The sequence below is a fragment of the Schistocerca gregaria genome, chromosome 8 (genome assembly GCF_023897955.1).
Source record: "Schistocerca gregaria isolate iqSchGreg1 chromosome 8, iqSchGreg1.2, whole genome shotgun sequence".
Taxonomy (NCBI): Eukaryota; Metazoa; Arthropoda; class Insecta; order Orthoptera; family Acrididae; genus Schistocerca; species Schistocerca gregaria.
The window spans coordinates 392616471-392636354 of NC_064927.1; the positions used below are offsets into that span (position 1 = coordinate 392616471).

The following is a 19884-nucleotide window of genomic DNA, read 5'->3' on the forward strand; positions in this document are numbered from 1 at the left end:
ATCTTTGCTTCCAATAAGCAATGTAGGATATGGTACAAGCCCAAGTAGTGAGTTAATAATTTTTTGGATAGCCCAATCTTCCACATAGATCAAAAAATCCATACAGGTGAGAAAATCCTTACTTGTAAGCTAACAAGTTGGTGTTTCGTGTTATAACATTCATGGCTCTTATATTGCACATCCAAGGTCAATATATATTCCAGCTGCATTGTTTTTTACAGCTTTGGTTACAAGATGTTTGATGTAATCATCTAGACCATTATGAGCTTTTAATGGAAACAAAGTACCCAGTGTTGTTTCAGCCTTTTGACCACAGATGTGCTGTCTTGCCATGACGGGTAGTATTAGTGAGGTAACGGTTGAGTTGCGGCGCCCTGGAAATATTCTAAGTCCTGAGCAAGTAGTGGCCAGTCGGCGGGCGCAGGTCGCTCGGCAGTGACCACGTGGTCCCGGACGTTAGCTTAGCAACCGCATGATGCCGCACAATGCCGGTCCAGTTGCGTGGCTGGGAATTCCTTGGTGACGCTGTATGCAGAGAGAGAGAGAGAGAGAGAGAGAGAGAGAGAGAGAGAGAGAGAGAGAGAGAGAGAGAGACAGACTTGGAGTGTGGAGCGGTTTGCGAATGGTTGCGAGAGATAGAAATACTTCAGAGTGCGGATTTGTGAACTTGTGAGATTTCCAAGGTGTCTAGAGTGAAGACGTAGTGCGGATTTAGAAGTGAATATCTCGTGAGCTATGTTGTTGTTCATAGCTACTTACATGCAATAGGAATCTATTGTTTCCTTGTTACTCAACTTATATTTTATTTAACTGCTGGACCATCGACACCAATAAGTGTTTTGCAGAAACATACTGCATTCTCAAAAGTACTTCTGCTATCGTACTCATCATTTAAAGTCGTTAAAATAGTACCCGAAGAGTTTATTTAGTTGAAATCTTTCATTTATAAATTTCTACATTAATTCGCAATTGCTGAGTGATAGGAACCTTCGACCATTTGGTTCATGTGTGAATTCATATTGTATACTGTAGACTTGGCAGTATTTGGCTTGTAATGTGGCTACTACATATCCCAGCCCCTGGACAATGAAACCAGCCAAAACTTTTGATATTGCAACACGGAGTCGGAGGGTGCATAGTTATTTCAAAAGCCTGCAACTGGGGGCTCGTTCGAAATTGTGCCCTGCAAAGTGGTAATTCCTTTGGTCTATGTTATTCAGCATACTATGTGAAGTTTAAAAACCTTTGCAAAACCAGTAGAGGTTTCTGTAGGGTGAACCTCTCACAAAACACAGTATGAGATCAATTTTTTCTTCCACAAGTAGGTCATTGGAAATAGTGAAGTTACACAGTAATTTTCACAACTAACACATGCTATCGATAGAGGTCCTAATCTGTCACGTTAAGGGCAATTTCCGTGGGAGCTCAGAATCTAAATAAGTTGAGTGCGGGGAACACTAGTGGATAGCACATTTAACGGACAGTGGTATCGGAGATGGTTGGAACACGTGGTAACCGGCAGCAGCAACAATTACGAGGGTAATTCCAAAAGGAAGGTCTCTTATTTTTTTATAAGTATAGACCTGTTTATTTCAACAATGGTTTACATCAGTTTACAGCTTGATCATTTAGCTATTTTTTGAAATAATCACCATTTCTGTTGATGCATTTTTGTAGACGCTGTGGCAGTTTTTGTATGCCCATGTCATACCAGTTCACTGCCATGCTGTTCAGAAAGTTATGAGCCTCTTCTTTCACCTTGTCATTGGAGCTGAATCGCTTTCCGGCCAAATTATTCTTTTAATCTAGGGATCAGGTGATAGTCACTGGGCACCAAGTCAGGACTATAGGGTGCGTGGGTGATTATGTTCCACTGAAACTGTTGCAGGAGAGCAACGGTTTGCCGTGCGATGTGTGGGCGACAGTTGTCATGGAGAATGTGTACGCCCCTGCTCAACATTCCTCTTCTTTGCTTCTGAATTGCTCATTCGAGATTTTTCAGAGCCTCACAGTACCTGTCGACATTAATTATGGTCCCAGCGATTCAGCTCCGACAATGAGATGAAACTTTGATAATTTTCTGAACAGCATGGCGGTGAGCTGGTATGACATGGGCATACAGAAACTGCCACAGTGCCTACAAAAATGCATTGACAGAAATAGTAATTATGTCAAAAAATAGCTAAACATTCAAGCTGTAAACTGATGTAAACCATTGTAGAAATAAACAGGTCTACGTACTTTTGGGATTACCCTCGTACATAAGGCGACTTCTTCAGAGGTGGACACAGTCCAGCAGGAGTATGATGGCATGATGGCAGCATCTTGGAGTACTCAAGGGCCATCTGCAGTGTTGTCTTCCACTACAACCGATGGCATCAGCATGGCAGAGGGAACCATCTCAGATCATATATGTGCCTGCGCAAATATTGAGTCCAACTCTCAAGTTCCAGCTCCACTTATAGATCTCACCTAGTACATATAATTCTGACAACGGATGTGAGCCGGTTAGTCTGAAATCAGAGTGCGAAAGTGTAACTAGTAGGAATTTAGGCAAGGGGAATAAATGTGGGGGAGATATGATGTCTCAGCTAATGCAAATGATCCAGGGAATGGTAAATAATATCAGTACAATTCAAACAGTTACGGATAAAATTTGAGCTGATATTGGTAAATGCGAACTGAAATACTGTCCGCTATGAAAGAGAAAGTTGAAAAAAATTGCGGGTAATCTTGAAAAAGCAATTGATGACAAATTAAAATGTGTTCAAGTGGATATGGGGAAAATTACAGACAAAGTTGTAATAGTAAAATCTAAAATCGAATCAGTGGAAATAGATCTTGGGGAAAAAAAATGGATAAGATACAGATGGAACTTGGGGGCAAGGTGATCGACTGTATAGAAGCGGAAGATGCTCATAACAGCGATATAAATTTGGCAATTAGTGACATTGCAAATCGTGTAGATGATGGGGAGAAAGAAGTGAACAAAATTAAAGATAAAATAGAGTCCAGTATCACTAGTGAAAATGAACTTAAAAAAATGCAGCAGATAAAAAAGTGATTTAAATTCATTAGCCTCCCAACAGGCCACGCTGGTTATAAATATCTCTCGGGCAAATACCAGATCTGTGAAATGTTCCACAGATGACAAAAGATATCATCCAGTAAATTTCATGGCTGCGTGTAGGGACACTTGTACACGGCATGCCGGACAAAGTGAAAATAAAATACGTTAAACAGCATTTGGAGGGAGACCCACAGTCTTGGGCAAGTGTTAGATGTAGTTCGTGCAAATCATACAAACAGTTTGAAAAGTGCTTTTTGAATAAATTTTAGAGCAAGGCAAAACAGACGCAGATCCAAAATGAATTCTTAAACAGGTCGAGTTACAGGTACGATGAGAAATTTTTTCAAGTGCGAACATGGCAAACTTATGCATGTGAAAAATACATTGGGGTTTTTAATGGAAATCACCACCTTAAAAAGGCAATTACACGAAGATTTGCAGTGGGATCTTGTCCACAGTCCATGTGATTTCGTGGATGAATTTCTAGTGTTTGTGAAAAAATTAGATAGGTCTTTGAAGTTGAAACCTCAGAGAAAATTGGGTGGTAGTTATCAAAATGGGAATCCAAAAAACCACCACCAAAATAATAATTGTGAGGGAAATCAAAGGAATCTTCAGGGAGATAGTAGCTGGAATGAGCAGAAGGGTCGAAAAACAAACAGGAGTGGTAACTTCTGTGAATGGGATCTGAGTAAAGAATGCAGATTTGATGAGAGAAACTCGCGTGAAGTTCAATTGCATAACAACTGGTCATGAAACTGATGTTCACCAATCTCAGGTCCGGGGATGGCGATCTGAACAGGCGATCTGAACAGGCGATGAAAAGGACTGGAGATAATGGTAATGGGAGGAATGTTGATAGGTTTGGAGAAAGGCAACCAATATGTAATATGGAGTATGTTAAAGAGAGATGCTATATAGGTGGCTCTTTCAATAAAAGCACATGCTAACGGTGGAAGCATTGATTTGAGAGAGATTTCAGTAAAAGTAATGGGAATAAATTTGCGGGGAATGATGTAAGTTATGAATGTGTAATGAATGAGTGTGTAAATGGTGATAAATGGAAAGATCCAGTGGTTCAAAAAGAAGTTAAAGAGGAGATGGATTTTGTGAAACCAAAATGTGTGGAGAGTTCTGAAGAGGTATTAGCAAATAGTAGCAATTGCAGTAAGGAAGGTGTTGTAGTAGCAAGTATTTGTGAGTCAGCGAAAAGCGTCGATGTTAGTGAAGGCGGCGGCGTAGCTTTTGTCTCGCCAGCTGCAAGTGAGGGCGATTGGGTTTCAGAGGAAAGCGTCAATGTTACTGACGGAGGCTTAGCATTGGTCGCCAGTAGTTGAAGTTAAAAATGTATCGGCGGAGGTAGTTTATTTCTGTTTAAAGGAACAGAATGATGGTAATTTACGTAATAATGTAAAAGCTACTGGTATATACTTCGGAGGAAGGAATTTCCGCATTTCTAGGCATGAATGAAGGTGAAACGAAACTTATTGATGAATGTGTGGAACTAAAACGTTTGTCAGAGTGTGGTCGGGAGAATGTACGTAAAGTAAGATCGGTGATTAATCTGTATGAAAAGGGTATAGAAGCAAGGGTGGAAGTCCCAAAATTGCACGACAAGGTAGCAGCAATTTGTGTAATGTAGCGGCAGAGGATAAAGTTGAGTGCGATTCATGTAAAGTTAATTTGTTGACGGGGCAAAGTAAGGTTTCTGACGTGAATTTATGGAGTGATGTAAATGGTGAATCAGCAGATAAGGTTGCTGAGATGAATATTTATGGTGATAATGGCTTAGGTATCAATGTATTATTTCAGAAAGATAAAGTGTTTAACAGTGACTTGATGTGTAATTTTGTTGAAGCTACAAGTGGCGATATTTTGGAGGAGAAAAACAGTAAAGTTGTGCATGCTGTGGGTAGTGAATCGGCGAAATGTGTGGAAGAACTAACAGAAAGTTTAGAGAGGGCTGAAGTAAATAGTGTGGATGGCGATAATTTGTGTAATGATGTTCATACAAATTGGTATACGAAGGAGGAGTGTAATTCTAGCGAGCCTGGTTGGCATTGGTATGGTAGAACGTTACGGTCATTGCTGCTGCATATGTGGAAACGAGAGAGGTTTAAAATTGCTAAGGGTATATAGAGAAAATGCACAAGTCAAAAGCTGTTCCAATCTGTAATGAGTGGTAGTAAATTTGGAGGGATAATTTGTATGTTTACTCAGGGCAATTTGTTGGTTTATTGCGGCACAGTATGTGTGCAAAAGGGGGAAGTTTAGGCACTGAGGGCGTGTGGAGGTCAGTGACCTTGTGGATTTAAGTAAAATATGTATTGATTTATGCTTTGTATAAGAGCGTGGCAAAGAATTTAGTGGTCAATTTGAAGGGTATTAAAATTGTAATTGTATGTGCATGAAATTTTTGGTGCGTGGAGGTAGAAAGGATTGATTAAAGTCAATTAAATAGAACTTAAGGAAATCTGAGCTTATTGTGATAGTCATTTGCCTTGTGACTTTGTGGTATAATATTGTTTTCCACTGGAGGGAATATTTCGCGAGGATGCTGACTGGTTTGGGAAATGGTTTGTTGACGGGTTTCTACTTTTGGTTTTCGTTTTAGAGAGATTTGTCGCGATAAACGGTGGAGCTCGGAATTCAGAGGCAGACACAATTTCTGCGAGGCACTTGGTCAAAAGATTGATGCGAGTTGATCAATAGTTAGTGCTAAAATCCGTTTGAGTGTGTGTAATGTGACGGGGGATGGAAAAAAAAAATTGTGGAAGAAGGCGCCTTAATGCCGAGTGAGTGGCACAAGAAATGCTTACAAAACCGCACAGAAGGGACAGTGCATTTTAAAAAATTTATATCTTGTCCGGCAATGGCAAGGAAAGCGTTTCTGAAGAAGAGAAATTTGTTAACATCGAGCATAGATATAGTGTAAGGAAGTTGTTTCTGAAAGTATTTGTATGGAATGTAGCCATGTTTGGAAGTGAAACATGGACGATAAATAGTTTGGACAAGAAAAGAATAGAAGCTTCGAAATGTGGTGCTACAGAAGAATGCTGAAGATTAGGTGGGTAGATCACATAACTAATGAGGAGGTATTAAATAGAATTGGAGAGAAGAGGAGTCTGTGGCACAACTTGACTAGAAGAAGGGATCAGTTGGTAGGACATGTTCTGAGGCATCAAGGGATCACCAATTTAGTACTGGAGGGCAGCATGGAGGGTAAAAATCATAGAGGGAGACCAAAAGATAAATACACTAAGCAGATTCAGAAGGATGTAGGTTGCAGTAGGTACTGGGAGATGAAGAAGCTTGCACAGGATAGGGTGGTATGGAGAGCTGCATCCAACCAGTCTCAAGACTGAAAACAACAACAACAACATCTTGCCCAAAAGGAAATTACATACATACATGCATTTATTTAATATTCCATTTTGTTCATAATCTGTGTTAGTTTATTTCGAAATTCATGCTGCTCCATCACCACTACAAAAATCTTGTAAACGCTATTGGCCTGGTGGTTTAATCATTTAATTCTGTTCTTTGAAATTTGTTTTATATGTGCTTGTATAAACTGAAGGGTCCTAATTCTGAACATTCTGGCAAGCCAGAATGTTAATAAGTGGAAGTGTGTGAGGTAACGGGCGAGTTGCGGTGCCCTGGAAATATTCTAAGTTCTGAGAAAGCAGTGGCCGCACGGGCCGGTCGGTGGGTGTTTGCCGCTCGGCAGCGACCACGTGGTCCCGGACGTTAGCTTAGCAACTGCTTGATGCCGCACAGCAGCCAGTCCAGCCGCGTGGCTGGGAATTCCTTGGTGACGCTGTATGCCGGGAGTGCAAAAGATGGCGGACTTCGTGAAACCATAATGGCAGACATTTCACAGTTCATAAAGAAATTAATAATAGCCAGAGGAATCACGATACCTCAAAAAGAAACATGTACATTACTATTACTTGCACGACAATTCTGATGGTGTAATCGTATTTTCAACATCTTTATTAGTTTAAAGTTTAGTATCTGATGGTAAATTATACAAGTAGCACCCAGCAAAGAATTTATAAAATAAAAACGCTTCATCCGATTTTGTCGATCGCCATGTCTGTAGAAAGTTATTAGTGTAAACTTAAATTGGTATGAATTACACACATGTAACTTGAATAGTACACGAGTTACTGGAGGCCAAAGTGGCAGATTACTATTGATCGCGTTAGGCCATAAGTACTCCACAGTTACTCGAAAAAACCATAGCAGCATGGTTGTCTTTGTTAATATCCAAATATGCTATTGATGTAGAAACTGGTCAATTATTTACTGTGTTTTAGAAAGCACAGAGACATTAGGCTCCTGGCCTACCTTTCGCTTCTTTTCTTTTGATATGTTTTCACTTAATGTTTCTGTATTTAATAACGTGTGTTATAGCGTGTTTATGGTCCAGCCGTAGGAATATTCATTTAATTTCAAGCAGTTAAATGTAAATCCAGTATTTTGTATGTGCATAAATATGTTTCATTATGATTGTGACTGTGCATTGGCATGAAGACATGGCGCAAGCGCTCTAGCCAATCACAGCATTTGTGAATGGGAAGACTGGATGGAAGTGAGTTTCCGGAGAGAACACGAGGCAGTTTGGGAGAGTACAGCAGTCCTGGAGGATACGGGAGAGGACACAGGAAGTGCCAGGATGGTACGGCATGAGGGACACGGTCGGTCACGAGACAGACTTGGAGTGTGGAGCGGTTTGCGCGTGGTCGCGAGAGGTAGAAATACTTCACAGTGCGGACTTGTGAGATTTCCGAGGTTTCTACAGTGAAGAACAGTGTGGGTTTAGAAGTGAATATCTCACGAGCTATGTTGTTGTTCATAGATAATTACATGCAATAGGAATCTACTGTTTCCCTGTTATTCAAATTATATTTTATTTAATTGCTGGACCATCGACGCCAATAAGTGTTTTGTAGAAATATACAGCATTCTCAAAATTACTTCTGCTATTATACTCATCATTTAAAGTCGTTAAAATGGTACCCGCACATTTGATTTAATTGGAATCTTTCATTTATACATTTCTATATTAATTCACAATTGCCGAGTGGTAGGAACCTAAGACCATTCAATTCATGTGTGTATTCATATTGTATACTGTAGACTCAGCAGTATTTGGCTTGTAATGTGGCAACTACATATCCCAGCCCCTAGACAATGAAACCAGCCAAAACTTTTGATATTGTAACACGGAGTCGGAGGGCGCGTAGTTATTTCGAATGCCCGCATATTGCTTCTCATGCTCTCTGTTCAACATCAATGTACATCAAGAGCATATCTGCTAACACCTGATTAAAATGTTCTTTCAGGCTATTCATCTGTGACTGGTAGACAGCTGTTGCCATCCTGTGAGCAATGATGCATTATGAAATTACTTCTGACAGTATTTTAGACTGAATCCTTTCCCACAATTAGATATCATTACAAGAGCGGCTCTTTTCTTCAAAATTATGCCTTTAAAAATAAAGCTGGCACTTTCTAAAGCTTTAGCCTTTATACAGCTTTAGCCTTTATACAGCTTCGGTGACACTATTATTAATTTATTGCCATTTGTCAGTTTGGGAGCTCTCCCCAAAAGATCAATCCAGTCTGGTGAAATGGAGCAATTGCAGGATGAGCTGATACTGGATGTACTCGTGATTCAACCAAAGGAGTTCACAAATCCCAAATGACCTGAGATCGGAACATCATGAAAATACTTTAATATACCTGACTGTAAATAAGCACCCATTTCTGCCCCATAAGGTCAGAAATTCTTTGTACAGTGTTTGATTGTAAGTCTCCTGTGACAGTTTGTCCCTTCTCTTAACACTTCAGTAATGTTGGATTTTTCCTTTCTTTGGCTGCAATTTTTGCTATTGCTGTGATGACTGGGAGGCATCATGCTGTACTGTTGCACCAGTGGATTCTGCAATAGGTAGTTGGGATTCTTGTTTGTGTGCATTTTTGTACACTAACGTGATGACATATTTCAAAAGCTTCAGTGCACATCTTGCCAATTATGCTGATGATCCTTCAAGCTTGTCAGCCAGTATAACTAATGGTGGTCACTTGAAACAGTGAATGTACTGCTTTAAAAGTAAGAACAGAAACAGCTTGTTGCCCAAATGACTGCAAGGCATCAGTTCAATGACCAGTGTCTTCCTCGATTTGTACTAGAACTACATCCATTCCATAGCCACTTGCATCAGTATCTAGTTCAGTTCCTGTAAAAAAAAGTGTCACATCTGGTGAAAATGACAGTGTCGTCTTAAGCATATAGAAATATCTTCCACACGCCTCACTCCAGTAACATATGGAGTCCCCCTGCAGTAGTTCTTGTAGGGGACATGCTTTGCAACTTAAGTCCTTCATGAAGTACCGCCAGTGTAGCACAATCCAAAGAAGTTTTTAACATCATAAATACAATGAGGAATTGGAAGAAACATTACAGCCCTTACTTTTGATGCATCAGGACTTTATTTCTGTAAACTAGGTGCCTCAAGGTGCTTTCTCACATTCAAGCGACTGCACCATGGAAACAGTCTAGTCTATAGGAAGGCTTTTCAAGAAAACCAACAATGTCATCCACATAGCAAAGACATTTCACCTATTTAGGAGGTCGCAACAGGTTGTACATCAAGGGTTCAGATTTTAGCTGGAGCACTGCACAACTTTGATCTCATAAAAACAAGCAAGTGCTACGTAGGCAGTGATTTCCTCATCAACCTCCAGCCGGTCCGCATATGTGTAAGGGATAAATAATTCACTCCTGTGAAACAGTCCAAGGTATCATCAAATCATGGCAATGGACATACAACATGTATCTGAAAAGTTGTCCCGTATGTTAAAAACCACACTGTTTAGGATGGGGTACCTTTGCATACAAATTGAGAGACATGTCAACAAGTGCCCCCTATTATAAAAATCACATAAGTAAAGCAGTGGTGCAACTGATATGAAGCTAATGGAGTCAATGTGAGAATTCATGTCACTGTAAAATGGAGTCGCACATTAACATGAAGTATAGTTTCAAATTAGGGAAAACAATACTGGAGACTCAGGGAAAGTTAGTGCTAGTGTATGGTGTTGTACAGGTGGGCAAAAAGTGTGTATTCTAGTGGTTTAAATCTTTAAGAGATGGAAAGAAATGTCGCAGATGAGCTGAGTTCGGGTCAGCCATCAACGAGCACAAACTGAAACATCAAATGAGTGTGATGAATGCTTGAAGATGACCAGTGGCTGGCTTTGAGAATGATGGCAGAAGAGCTAAAGATAAGCAAGAACATTGTAAGTATCAAACAATGGAAAATCCAGGATGGAATGTAACAATAAGAGAGAAGGAAAGGAGCTGAGACTTCAGATGTGTGTGCAAGTTGCACTTTTGTGTGTGTGTGTGTGTGTGTGTGTGTGTGTGTGTGTGTGTGTGTGTGTGTGTGTGTGCACTGCTGACAAAGGCCTTAATGATCGAAAGCTATGATTGTGTGAATCTTTTTACTGTGCCTATCGCAGCTCAGCATCTCCGCTATATGATGAGTAGCAACATTGCAAATATTGTTGTTTACAAAAATGTGAAAAGGCAGAAGATTTGCTTCCAGTTTGCACTGCACACATTGACAGACAAGCAGAAGCCACCTCTTATGGAAATGCCTGGAGATTTCATTGACTTGTCCGATTGAAATCCACTGTTTTTGAAAACCATCAGTACGGGTTGTGAGATCTGGTGCTAACAATAAGATCTGGAGATCAAGCGACAGTCATTGGCATGGTGTTCATCGTTTTCCCCACGTCCCAAAAAAGTCAGCTGACAAAATCCAAGATTAATAAGATTTTGACCATCTTGCAATGGCCGCTGCAATGCATCCTGTGGGTTCAGACAGACCTGTACTGAAAGGGTCCATGGAACTTCCTCTGCAACAATGCCTGCCTGTGCCCTGTTATCTGCGTGCTCAACTTTCTTGCTCAAAGCAAGGTCACTGTTCTTTAAATGACTCCTCATTAATCAGGTTTGGTGCCACCAGACTTAGTTTTCTTTCCTAGCCTTAAATTAGTCCTGAGAGGCTTACGCTTTGCAGATGTTGCAGACAGCCAACAATATGTGACCATTGTGCTTTCAGCGATTCCACAAGAAGAGTTTGCTTATAGTTTCCAACTGCTTTACAACCAGTGTTAGATGTGTATTGTAGCTAAGGATGATTACTTTGAAGGCCAGTTAAAGTATTTTGTTTGTGGCTCTTTTTTCCTTTATTTTCTGACACCATTCACCAAACTATTCAGACAGACCTTGTACATGCTTTTCTGTGGGTCTGATCAGCTGATGATAATCTACACAGAAACCCAGTGGGTAATTTTTCTTCTTTACAAAGACAACATGAGGCATCTTTGGTCCACTGACAGGTAAATGACATCTCACAGAATATTTCCCAATTCCTTCTGAATGAACTGTCATTCAGATGGATACACCTTGAGTAAGCACTGACTGATGGGAGGATAATCCCCAGTCTTGGTATAGCATTTCACAACAAATAATCTGCTCCGCTTTGTCTCCCCTCTAGACTAGAGTACGTCCAAAAACTGACATAAAATGGCTAACACTTGCCAAGGTTATTCTGTAATGGTAGCATACAATGATTCTCAAGTGTCTGCATTGAGCTGAGTGGTTTGGTTGTCCTTAGGCACATTATGTTTAGTCATGAGCTGTGGCTGCTCATGGCAGTTGGTGACCCAGAGCTCTCCTCGTCCAATTTTTATGACCCTGATAGTTGCTGACCTATAGATTTCTTTTGTAAGGCAAAGTACCTTTTTGCATTTGACTAGAGCCTCACAGTTAAAGTGTTGACTAGAGCTAGTTGTTATGGGATAAGTATGTCGTATGTCATCAATGATAGGCAACTGTCCAGAGCAACTGTTGCTGCATGAACTTTTTAGCATAACTTTTTCAATCTGAAACTCCAGTTTTCCATGCGCATTCCATGACACTTTATATGATGTATGCATGGAGGCCCATTCAAGCAGATTATTATGGCTACAGTCTCATAAAATGACAAATTCAAAGGGCTTTGATATGTTGCTGATAATTATTCTCACAACACAGGTTCCTGTCAGCTCAATATAGTTTTTGTTTGCAAACTTCAGCACACTTTCCTTTGAATCTTGGGGCATGATCTTCTTCAACTGGCGATGATAAGCATTTGACATAACAGAAAATTACAATTCTGAACTGACTTATGTCTGGATAGGTTGGTTGTCAAAGTGGTCCTGACATATTCGCAGCTGTCATCCATGGAAGACTCATCTGCAGTTGAATCACCTTCATTGACAGTAATCTTGGTCAGTTTTGATGATTTCCATGGGTGGGCAAACCTGTATATGGTGACAAAATGACAGAAACTTGTTGGAAAGCAACCTCAAACAGGATAATGTGATAGCCTTCATCCTGTGAGTAGACTGTAGTCATCTCCAATTGTCTGGAGTGGCCCTGCTGTTTGATGTCTTGCTATGTAATAGTCATTTAATACCCTTCTTCTTTCTTTACAGTAGCATACAGCATGCCTACACTGGCCATAGGGGAAACATACCAGCGTGTTGTCCTCCATTCTTGAAATGTCCATTTTTCTGAGCAGTGATCGAACTGTCAATAATGCGAGCAGTATCTATGTTGTCAGTAGGTTGCAGTGTAAATCTGGGATTTTATAATCCATTCCACAATACTAGTCCGCTTAGTAGAGAATCTTGGAGCTATATTGGGGACTTGGTTGATGTTTTGAAAGAAGAAGATCAAACAGCTGAATATATTAAACTAAAATTCAAATTCAAGTTTGTAAGTGAAGTTTAAAATCCAATGCATTTCACACTGAAAAGAAAACCAGTACTAGCTACCAGGAGCAGTTGTGTTACTGATGGGGCAAATAAGGAGATTTCAAGTGGAAATGTTTCCAGTCAGATTAGTGGACATGAAGTGGAAATCACCAAGGAGGCACTCAAGGTGCATGGCATCATGGACAAAACAATCACTGTAGAGCTAAAAACTGGCCATGTGGCCAAGGAGAGCACTATGGTCCAAAAGGTAGTTAGTATCGAGGAGGCAGAGGTTACCAACATAATGGAATCATCATGAGCAGCTTTGTGACTGAGGTACAACATACAATGGTGTACAATAGTGTATATGCTTGACATTATTGCACTCTGGGCGTGACCTAGAATGATATGAAAACAGAAATAACAAACTTCAAAATGCCCACAATCACTTTAATACAGCACTTACTCAGACTACTAGTTTCAGAAAACTATGTTGCCATCTTCAGATCTGTAAAGCATAGATTGAGTACATACAACATTGGATGCAAAATATCTACACACTGGATGTGAGATATCTACATAACATTTTTAACATAATGCGGATCCATAACGTATCTCATGTACTACCCTTCAAAGAACCTAAGCCAAGTTTTCAATAATTTGTCACACATACTAATAAGCTGTTAATAATCAAAATTATTTTTCTGATTTTTTTTAACTCTAAAAGAGTGTGTAAATGTAAAAATCGCGGATAGTACAGTTTAGGATGTTAACATAAATAAGAAAAAGAACTCCAATTAAAATAAAATAAAAAATGTATTTTATGTTGAAGGTATGGGTAGAAATTCGATTATTTATCTAAAATTATGGAAAAACATAAAACTGTTTCTGTAGACAATATCTCAAAAATTTTTGATAGGCATAACATACCTAGGCTTACTATCAAAAGTACAATCATATGGGGTATCAAGCAAAATTTGTGACTGGACTGAGGATTCTTTGGTGGGTAGCACACAGCACGTTGTCCTGTATGAAGAGTCATCATCAGAAGTAGAAGTAACTTTGGATGTGCCCCAGAGAAGTGTGTTGGGACCCTTGCTGTTAATGTTGTATATTAATGACCTTGTACAAAATATTAATAAGAGCCTCATACTTTTAGCAGATAATGCACTTATCTATAAAAAGTACTGTTTGAAAGAAGATGCATAAATATTAAATCAAATCCTAATAAGGTTTTAAATTGGTGCAAACCAACTTGCTTTAAATGTTCAGAAATATCAAATTGTACACTTCACAAAAAAGTACTTGTATCCAATGATGACTACGATATCAATGAGTCACAGTTGAAATCGTCCAACTCCTACAAGGAAAGCTTTATTGAATCTTCAGCTAAGAAATATCAGATTGAAAATTAGACGTTTTACAGTATACTGATGGAAGTTAATATTAATTTAGAAACAGTGCAAGATATAAGTCATGATACTGGCTACAGGACCTGATAGGTGCTCTCTTACATGTTAGTTCAGGACCACAGCCAGATACAAGTAACAGTGTAACCTTACTTAAGTGGATTTCAAAACTAATACAATGATATTCAGTATAATTATGCTTTGCAGGTACTGAAACATTTGTATTTCAAAAAGGTTTGACGTTAATGTATGAGTGAAATGAAAAAAACTGATATCTCATATTTTTTGTCGGTGTGGATTGAGCTGCTGATCACACAGATCATAAGTCAACATCAAGTTATGTGAATGGGATTATTTAGAACTTAATATTTTGGAAATCTATGAAACAAGGAAGTTTTTGAAATCTTCTGCTTTTGCTGAGTATATAGCTTTGCCAGAAGCCTTCACTGCGATTAAGTTAATCCTAGATATATTTAACATTCTTTATGTAAAGTCTGATGGGCCTAACATAGTATACAAACACAACTCAAGGTCAATTGATATTGCTAGGTATAGTAATCTTACTACAAATTCGAAGTATATCGAAGTAAAGTACCATTCTGTGAATGAATGTCACTTTAATGGAATTTTAGACATTCGTCAAGTAGATTCAGTAAGCAATGTAGCTGGCATTTTTACTAAATCTTTGAGCATGGATGAATTTGCAAAATTTCAAGAAATTCTACATGTAATGACTTAAGCTTCATTATTCTAATTTGATTATTATTATTATTATTATTATTTAATCATGATATAAAAGAAAGAATATGAGATGGAATATAGTACATAATATTGAGAAGGATCAAATGTTGAGAAGGTTCTAGTATGAAGCAGGTTCCAGAATTTCCAAGTATGTGCGCTGCCAGTAGAGTATCTATGAGTAAGGTTGAACAGTTGGCATGTTAGTTCCATGAGAGTATTTTCTGTGTAAAGATCACTGTATTTACCTTATGAATAATAACTTCTTAACAACTTCAAACAAAAAATGAATTACATAAATTCTAAAATGTAAGTGAATTTACATATATGGCTGCCTACAATAATACTCCTCATTGTTTCCATTCTTCCAGTTCAATTAAAAGTAACGTGAGAATGCTCTTTACCTCACAACCAGCTTTCAAGAAGTCTGCAATTTTAGACATGGGCACAAAGTATGCAACATGTGGCTTGCCTGTTGTTGCAGTTCCCCAGTAAATACGGCAGTCTCGCTCCTTAAGTACTGCTATTAATTTGTCTTCACCCAGGATCTCTTGGGTATTTCTCACTATGAGATCACGTTTATTCTCCCATGTCAGAGTTTCATTACCAGCCATTTTGTTATTCTGTTTCTCCAACAACTGGATCTATAAAGGAAAAGAAAGCAACAAAAATATTGTTATTAGTCTGTAAGTATCTTTACTTCTTGCTGAATTCAAGAAGGAATTCAGATATTACTTGGAATTTCAGAACTCTTAATCACATTCATAGTGGTGCAAGCTAAAAGAAAGGGGACTGGTCAATACGTAAACTGCCAACTAGTATCCTTTCAAAACACAAGCAACAACATTTCAAATGTGTCGACCAAAATCTGTGTTCCAGCTATATGCCATATCAGTGGATCCCCCAAAGGTAGCACCCATCCATTGTCAGACAATGTCCATTTCAAGAGCAGGTCGTAAATATACCATCCTACAATAGATTTCACTAAATACACCTTGTTGTTTATTTCCAGCAACTTATTCTCTCATGCTCACATGAACCTGTATCTCCAAATGTGGACACTGCAGCTGCAAACAAGTTTCCCTGAAATGTTAACCCCTCAACTAAACAATTTTTATGTAAAAGTGTGTACAAAATTCCATTTTCTTATTGCAGAATTTTAAACTTTATTACGATTACAGGTTATTCCAAACAGTACTTTGACAAATTATTCACTTAAAGTGTTGTCAGGGACTGCATATTAAAACAACAAGTACACTTGTTGCTTTCAAAAAATAACTCCACATAAAATAAAATGCCTTAGGGGAGATTACTTTTGTTGAATCTCTTTCAAAACAGTTCATACTGTTTTAAAAATTACATCAATACACTTTCACACAACATTCATCTCCACATGTTTGTGGCAACGTGAAAGGCTCTGAAGCACAGTACAACACATAGATCTACATCACAATCACCACACGTATATCTCGATTCCTCCAATTTTTCTTCCTGTTCCCATCCCAAACTTGGCTACACATACTACATATTCTGGAAGGATTCTGCTTCTTTTCAATATCTGTGATGAACAATGGGAAATGACAGTCAGTTAAATGAATAGGATTGATGCTTGTGGATGGACAAGCTTTCGAAGTCACTTCCTTCCTGCGATGTTCAGCTGTCACCATCTAACTTACTGCCACTCGCAAATCAAGATAGTTCCTTGTTCCTCCAGATTTCTTGTACAAGCTGAATTCCAGAGAGGGGACTGATGACCTCAGAAGTTGAGTCCCATAGTGCTCAGACCCATTTTTTGAATTCCAGAAAACCAGTTCAAATTGATAAAAAAACCACTTTTTTTTTAGCATTTTCCCTTCTTTTTCTGTGTTCTGGGTTGTTTGCTATAAGCTGGTCAACTCTATCTGCTTCTTCCATTGTGTCATTATATGATATGTCTGCTGCTGGTTTTAGTAACTGTTCACCTCATCTATTTACGTTTTTCATTTATGCATTTTGGACAGTGCTCAAGAAAACAGATCACGTTTGTTTTTCCATCACACTGCTGAAAATTTACCCCTCTGAAAAGCAACAATATCTCTCTTCTTCAGTTTCTTACTGAGAAAGTTTGGTGGCATATGTTTTTTAGAAAGTTGGATACTGCAATATATGTCAAATTTCTTATTAATAAGGAGATCTGCTAGTTGAGGAGAGGTGTAGCAACTATCAACTGTAAGGCGGTAGCCTTTGTTGAGAGGGCTGGTACTATTTGAGATCACCGGGGCAGATCTTTATATTCACCATCAAAAAATTATATACCATACATAGCCAGATTTGGACTCACACAACATGTAGGCCTTTATTCCAAATTTTGTCGTCTTTAGTGGTATGTACCGAACCCAACCTAATCCCTCTTTAAATAACATAAGACACTTGTCTATGGTGACATCCCTCTCTGTAGGACAAAGAATTTTGAATGTATTATTGAAGTCCCCAGAATGAGATTTTCACTCTGCAGCGGAGTGTGCGCTGATATGAAACTTCCTGGCAAATTCAAACTGTGTGCCCGACCGAGACTCGAACTCGGGACCTTTGCCTTTCGCGTGATGGTAGAGCACTTGCCCGCGAAAGGCAAAGGTCCCGAGTTCGAGTCTCGGTCGGGCACACAGTTTTAATCTGCCAGGAAGTTTTTATTATTGAAGTGTTCTAATAAGGACCAGATTTTGTTTAGCATGGTTATGAATAGCCAGCAGTGTCATCTCTTGAGTTGTCTGAAAAATGAAGGCATTTCTTTAGTATCAAAAATTGTTTGCAGCTAAGTAATTGGTGAAATACTGGAGTTGCAAGAAGTGGAAGTTTAGGACCAACACACCTAGCAGCTTGGTTTCTTTATAATACTTTGTAACAATTTTATACTACAGAAGATTCTTAGTTCATCGCAGTTTGTGTCCCTCCAGGTTCTTATCTGAAGCTGATCTATTAGTCTCAGTGAATACAATAGTCACTAACTGATCATCAATTACTTCAGTTACATATTTGTGTGAAGTCTGAAAGTGTTCCAGCAAAGGAAATTTTGGAGGTGTGGGAGACAATTCTGCAGTCATGTCTATTTCATACCATTTTCTGATGCTAGATGAACTAACACCATTTCAATCACTTTCTTGATCAGCTGTCCTTTCACTGATTATGTCAGTGTCTGAAGTGTCATTTTCTGATCTGCTAAAATGTTATCAAACTCTTCATCACACTCCATAAAAGACCAACCACCTTATAACAGCTTTACACGGCACAAGCAAGTGGCAACTATAATCTCTTCCCCTCTAATTTTGACTGCAGCTGGCCAACAGAGGGCTTCAAGTAGCTGTGAATCCAAGCGAAGTAGCACTGTTGTGTCCTCTTGTGGCCACATTTGTAACTAACTAGACATGAAGATTTTCTCTCGTGTTTGAATTTCTAAACAGAATACTGTCATGATAGACAAGTACTTTCGAGCTATTAAGTTTCTGTAAAAATTAAAATCCAGACTATTTTCAGACTTTTAAATTAAAGGGGTGACGTGCCTACACAACCTTGCTAGAATATATCTTCTCCTGCCTTATAGGCAGAGCAGGAAGTTGTGGACGGTAGAGCATTGTTTCTCTGCAGCATACATATTAAAAAACTAGACAATACTAAGGCATTAATTTACTTATGGATTTCATTGCAATTAAAGTATGTTTATTACTGTCCTTGCTGACTATGAGTACACTACACTTGTAACCTGCATAAACTATTGTCTGTCAAGTGACACTACTCGAACACAGTCACACACACTGTGAGTACACAGGTTATTACAGCACAGACACCTCAGTTCACTGTCATATGACCCAGTAGGCTCAGTTGACAATGTATTTTCACCGGGAAATGCATTTCATCTACACATAAGGTGTTAAGAAAAGCACCTAGACACATGGTTTATTTCCATGCGAATTTAATTTTTCTACTAATATTTAAATCTTGCAGTGTGTGGCAATTTCTGATTTAAAAGGTATACATGAATGCCCTAAGTGCTCATCAGTCAAAGATACCTGTAAGTCATAAGCACTGGTAGTAGATGGCATAATTCATCCATCATGCTCTGTGTGTCACCTCTCTATATCTTTGATGAAACCAGATCACTGGAAAAAAAAATATATTCTCACTCAGGAACAATTCATCAGCTTTCTGAGAATACAGTAGCAGCATGTCTCTGAGCAGTTTTGACATTTGCAGTCAGTCTTAATTGACAAAGGCTGAGAATAGTGAAACAGCACCCTAGAATAGCTCACATTAGTATTTTGTATGTGGTTTCCAAACTATTCACTTATTTGTTTATGGCATTCCGTAGATCACAAAACAAAGGAGAATTTTCATGAATTTTAACTTGACACAAAGACATCATAAAAACTCAATCTGTGTACTGAATTGTCAATTAGCTATCACTACACTGCTTAATTATATTCATGTTTATACCATACAAATTTAATTGCATAAATTAGTAAGAAGGCTGGTAATTGGAAAAAAAACTGCCACCTTCAGAGTTTTGTTATGTAGCTGCTGTTTATCTGCAATTAATTATTGATTACTGTGTTATCCTTAAATACCAAGTCCTCTTTATAGTACATTTTTGCTTATGAATGAAAACCACAAAACACTGTAATATTGTAGAATATTACACCACTATTGTGTGTGTTGTTTTCACTTATTATGTACACAATATTCTATAAGAACTGACAGAACAGTCGATCAATGCCCATTTTTAATTGTCATAAAGCTTTATTATAAACACTACTACTTGCCAATATTGGAAACTCCTGGGCACAACAGTAGATAAAATAAAAGAAAGGCAATCAC

General features: G+C 38.6%; 1 protein-coding gene across 5 annotated transcripts in view; it reads right to left on the minus strand.

Moving 5' to 3' along the window:
* LOC126285404 (tyrosine--tRNA ligase, cytoplasmic) overlaps positions 1 to 19884 on the minus strand; it is a 103007-nt gene that overhangs the window by 64581 nt on the left and 18542 nt on the right. For all 5 annotated transcript variants that reach the window (XM_049984750.1, XM_049984753.1, XM_049984752.1 and 2 more), the window contains one exon: positions 15441 to 15680. In XM_049984750.1, the coding sequence (XP_049840707.1) occupies positions 15441 to 15680 (240 nt within the window). The remainder of the gene's footprint in view (positions 1 to 15440; positions 15681 to 19884) is intronic.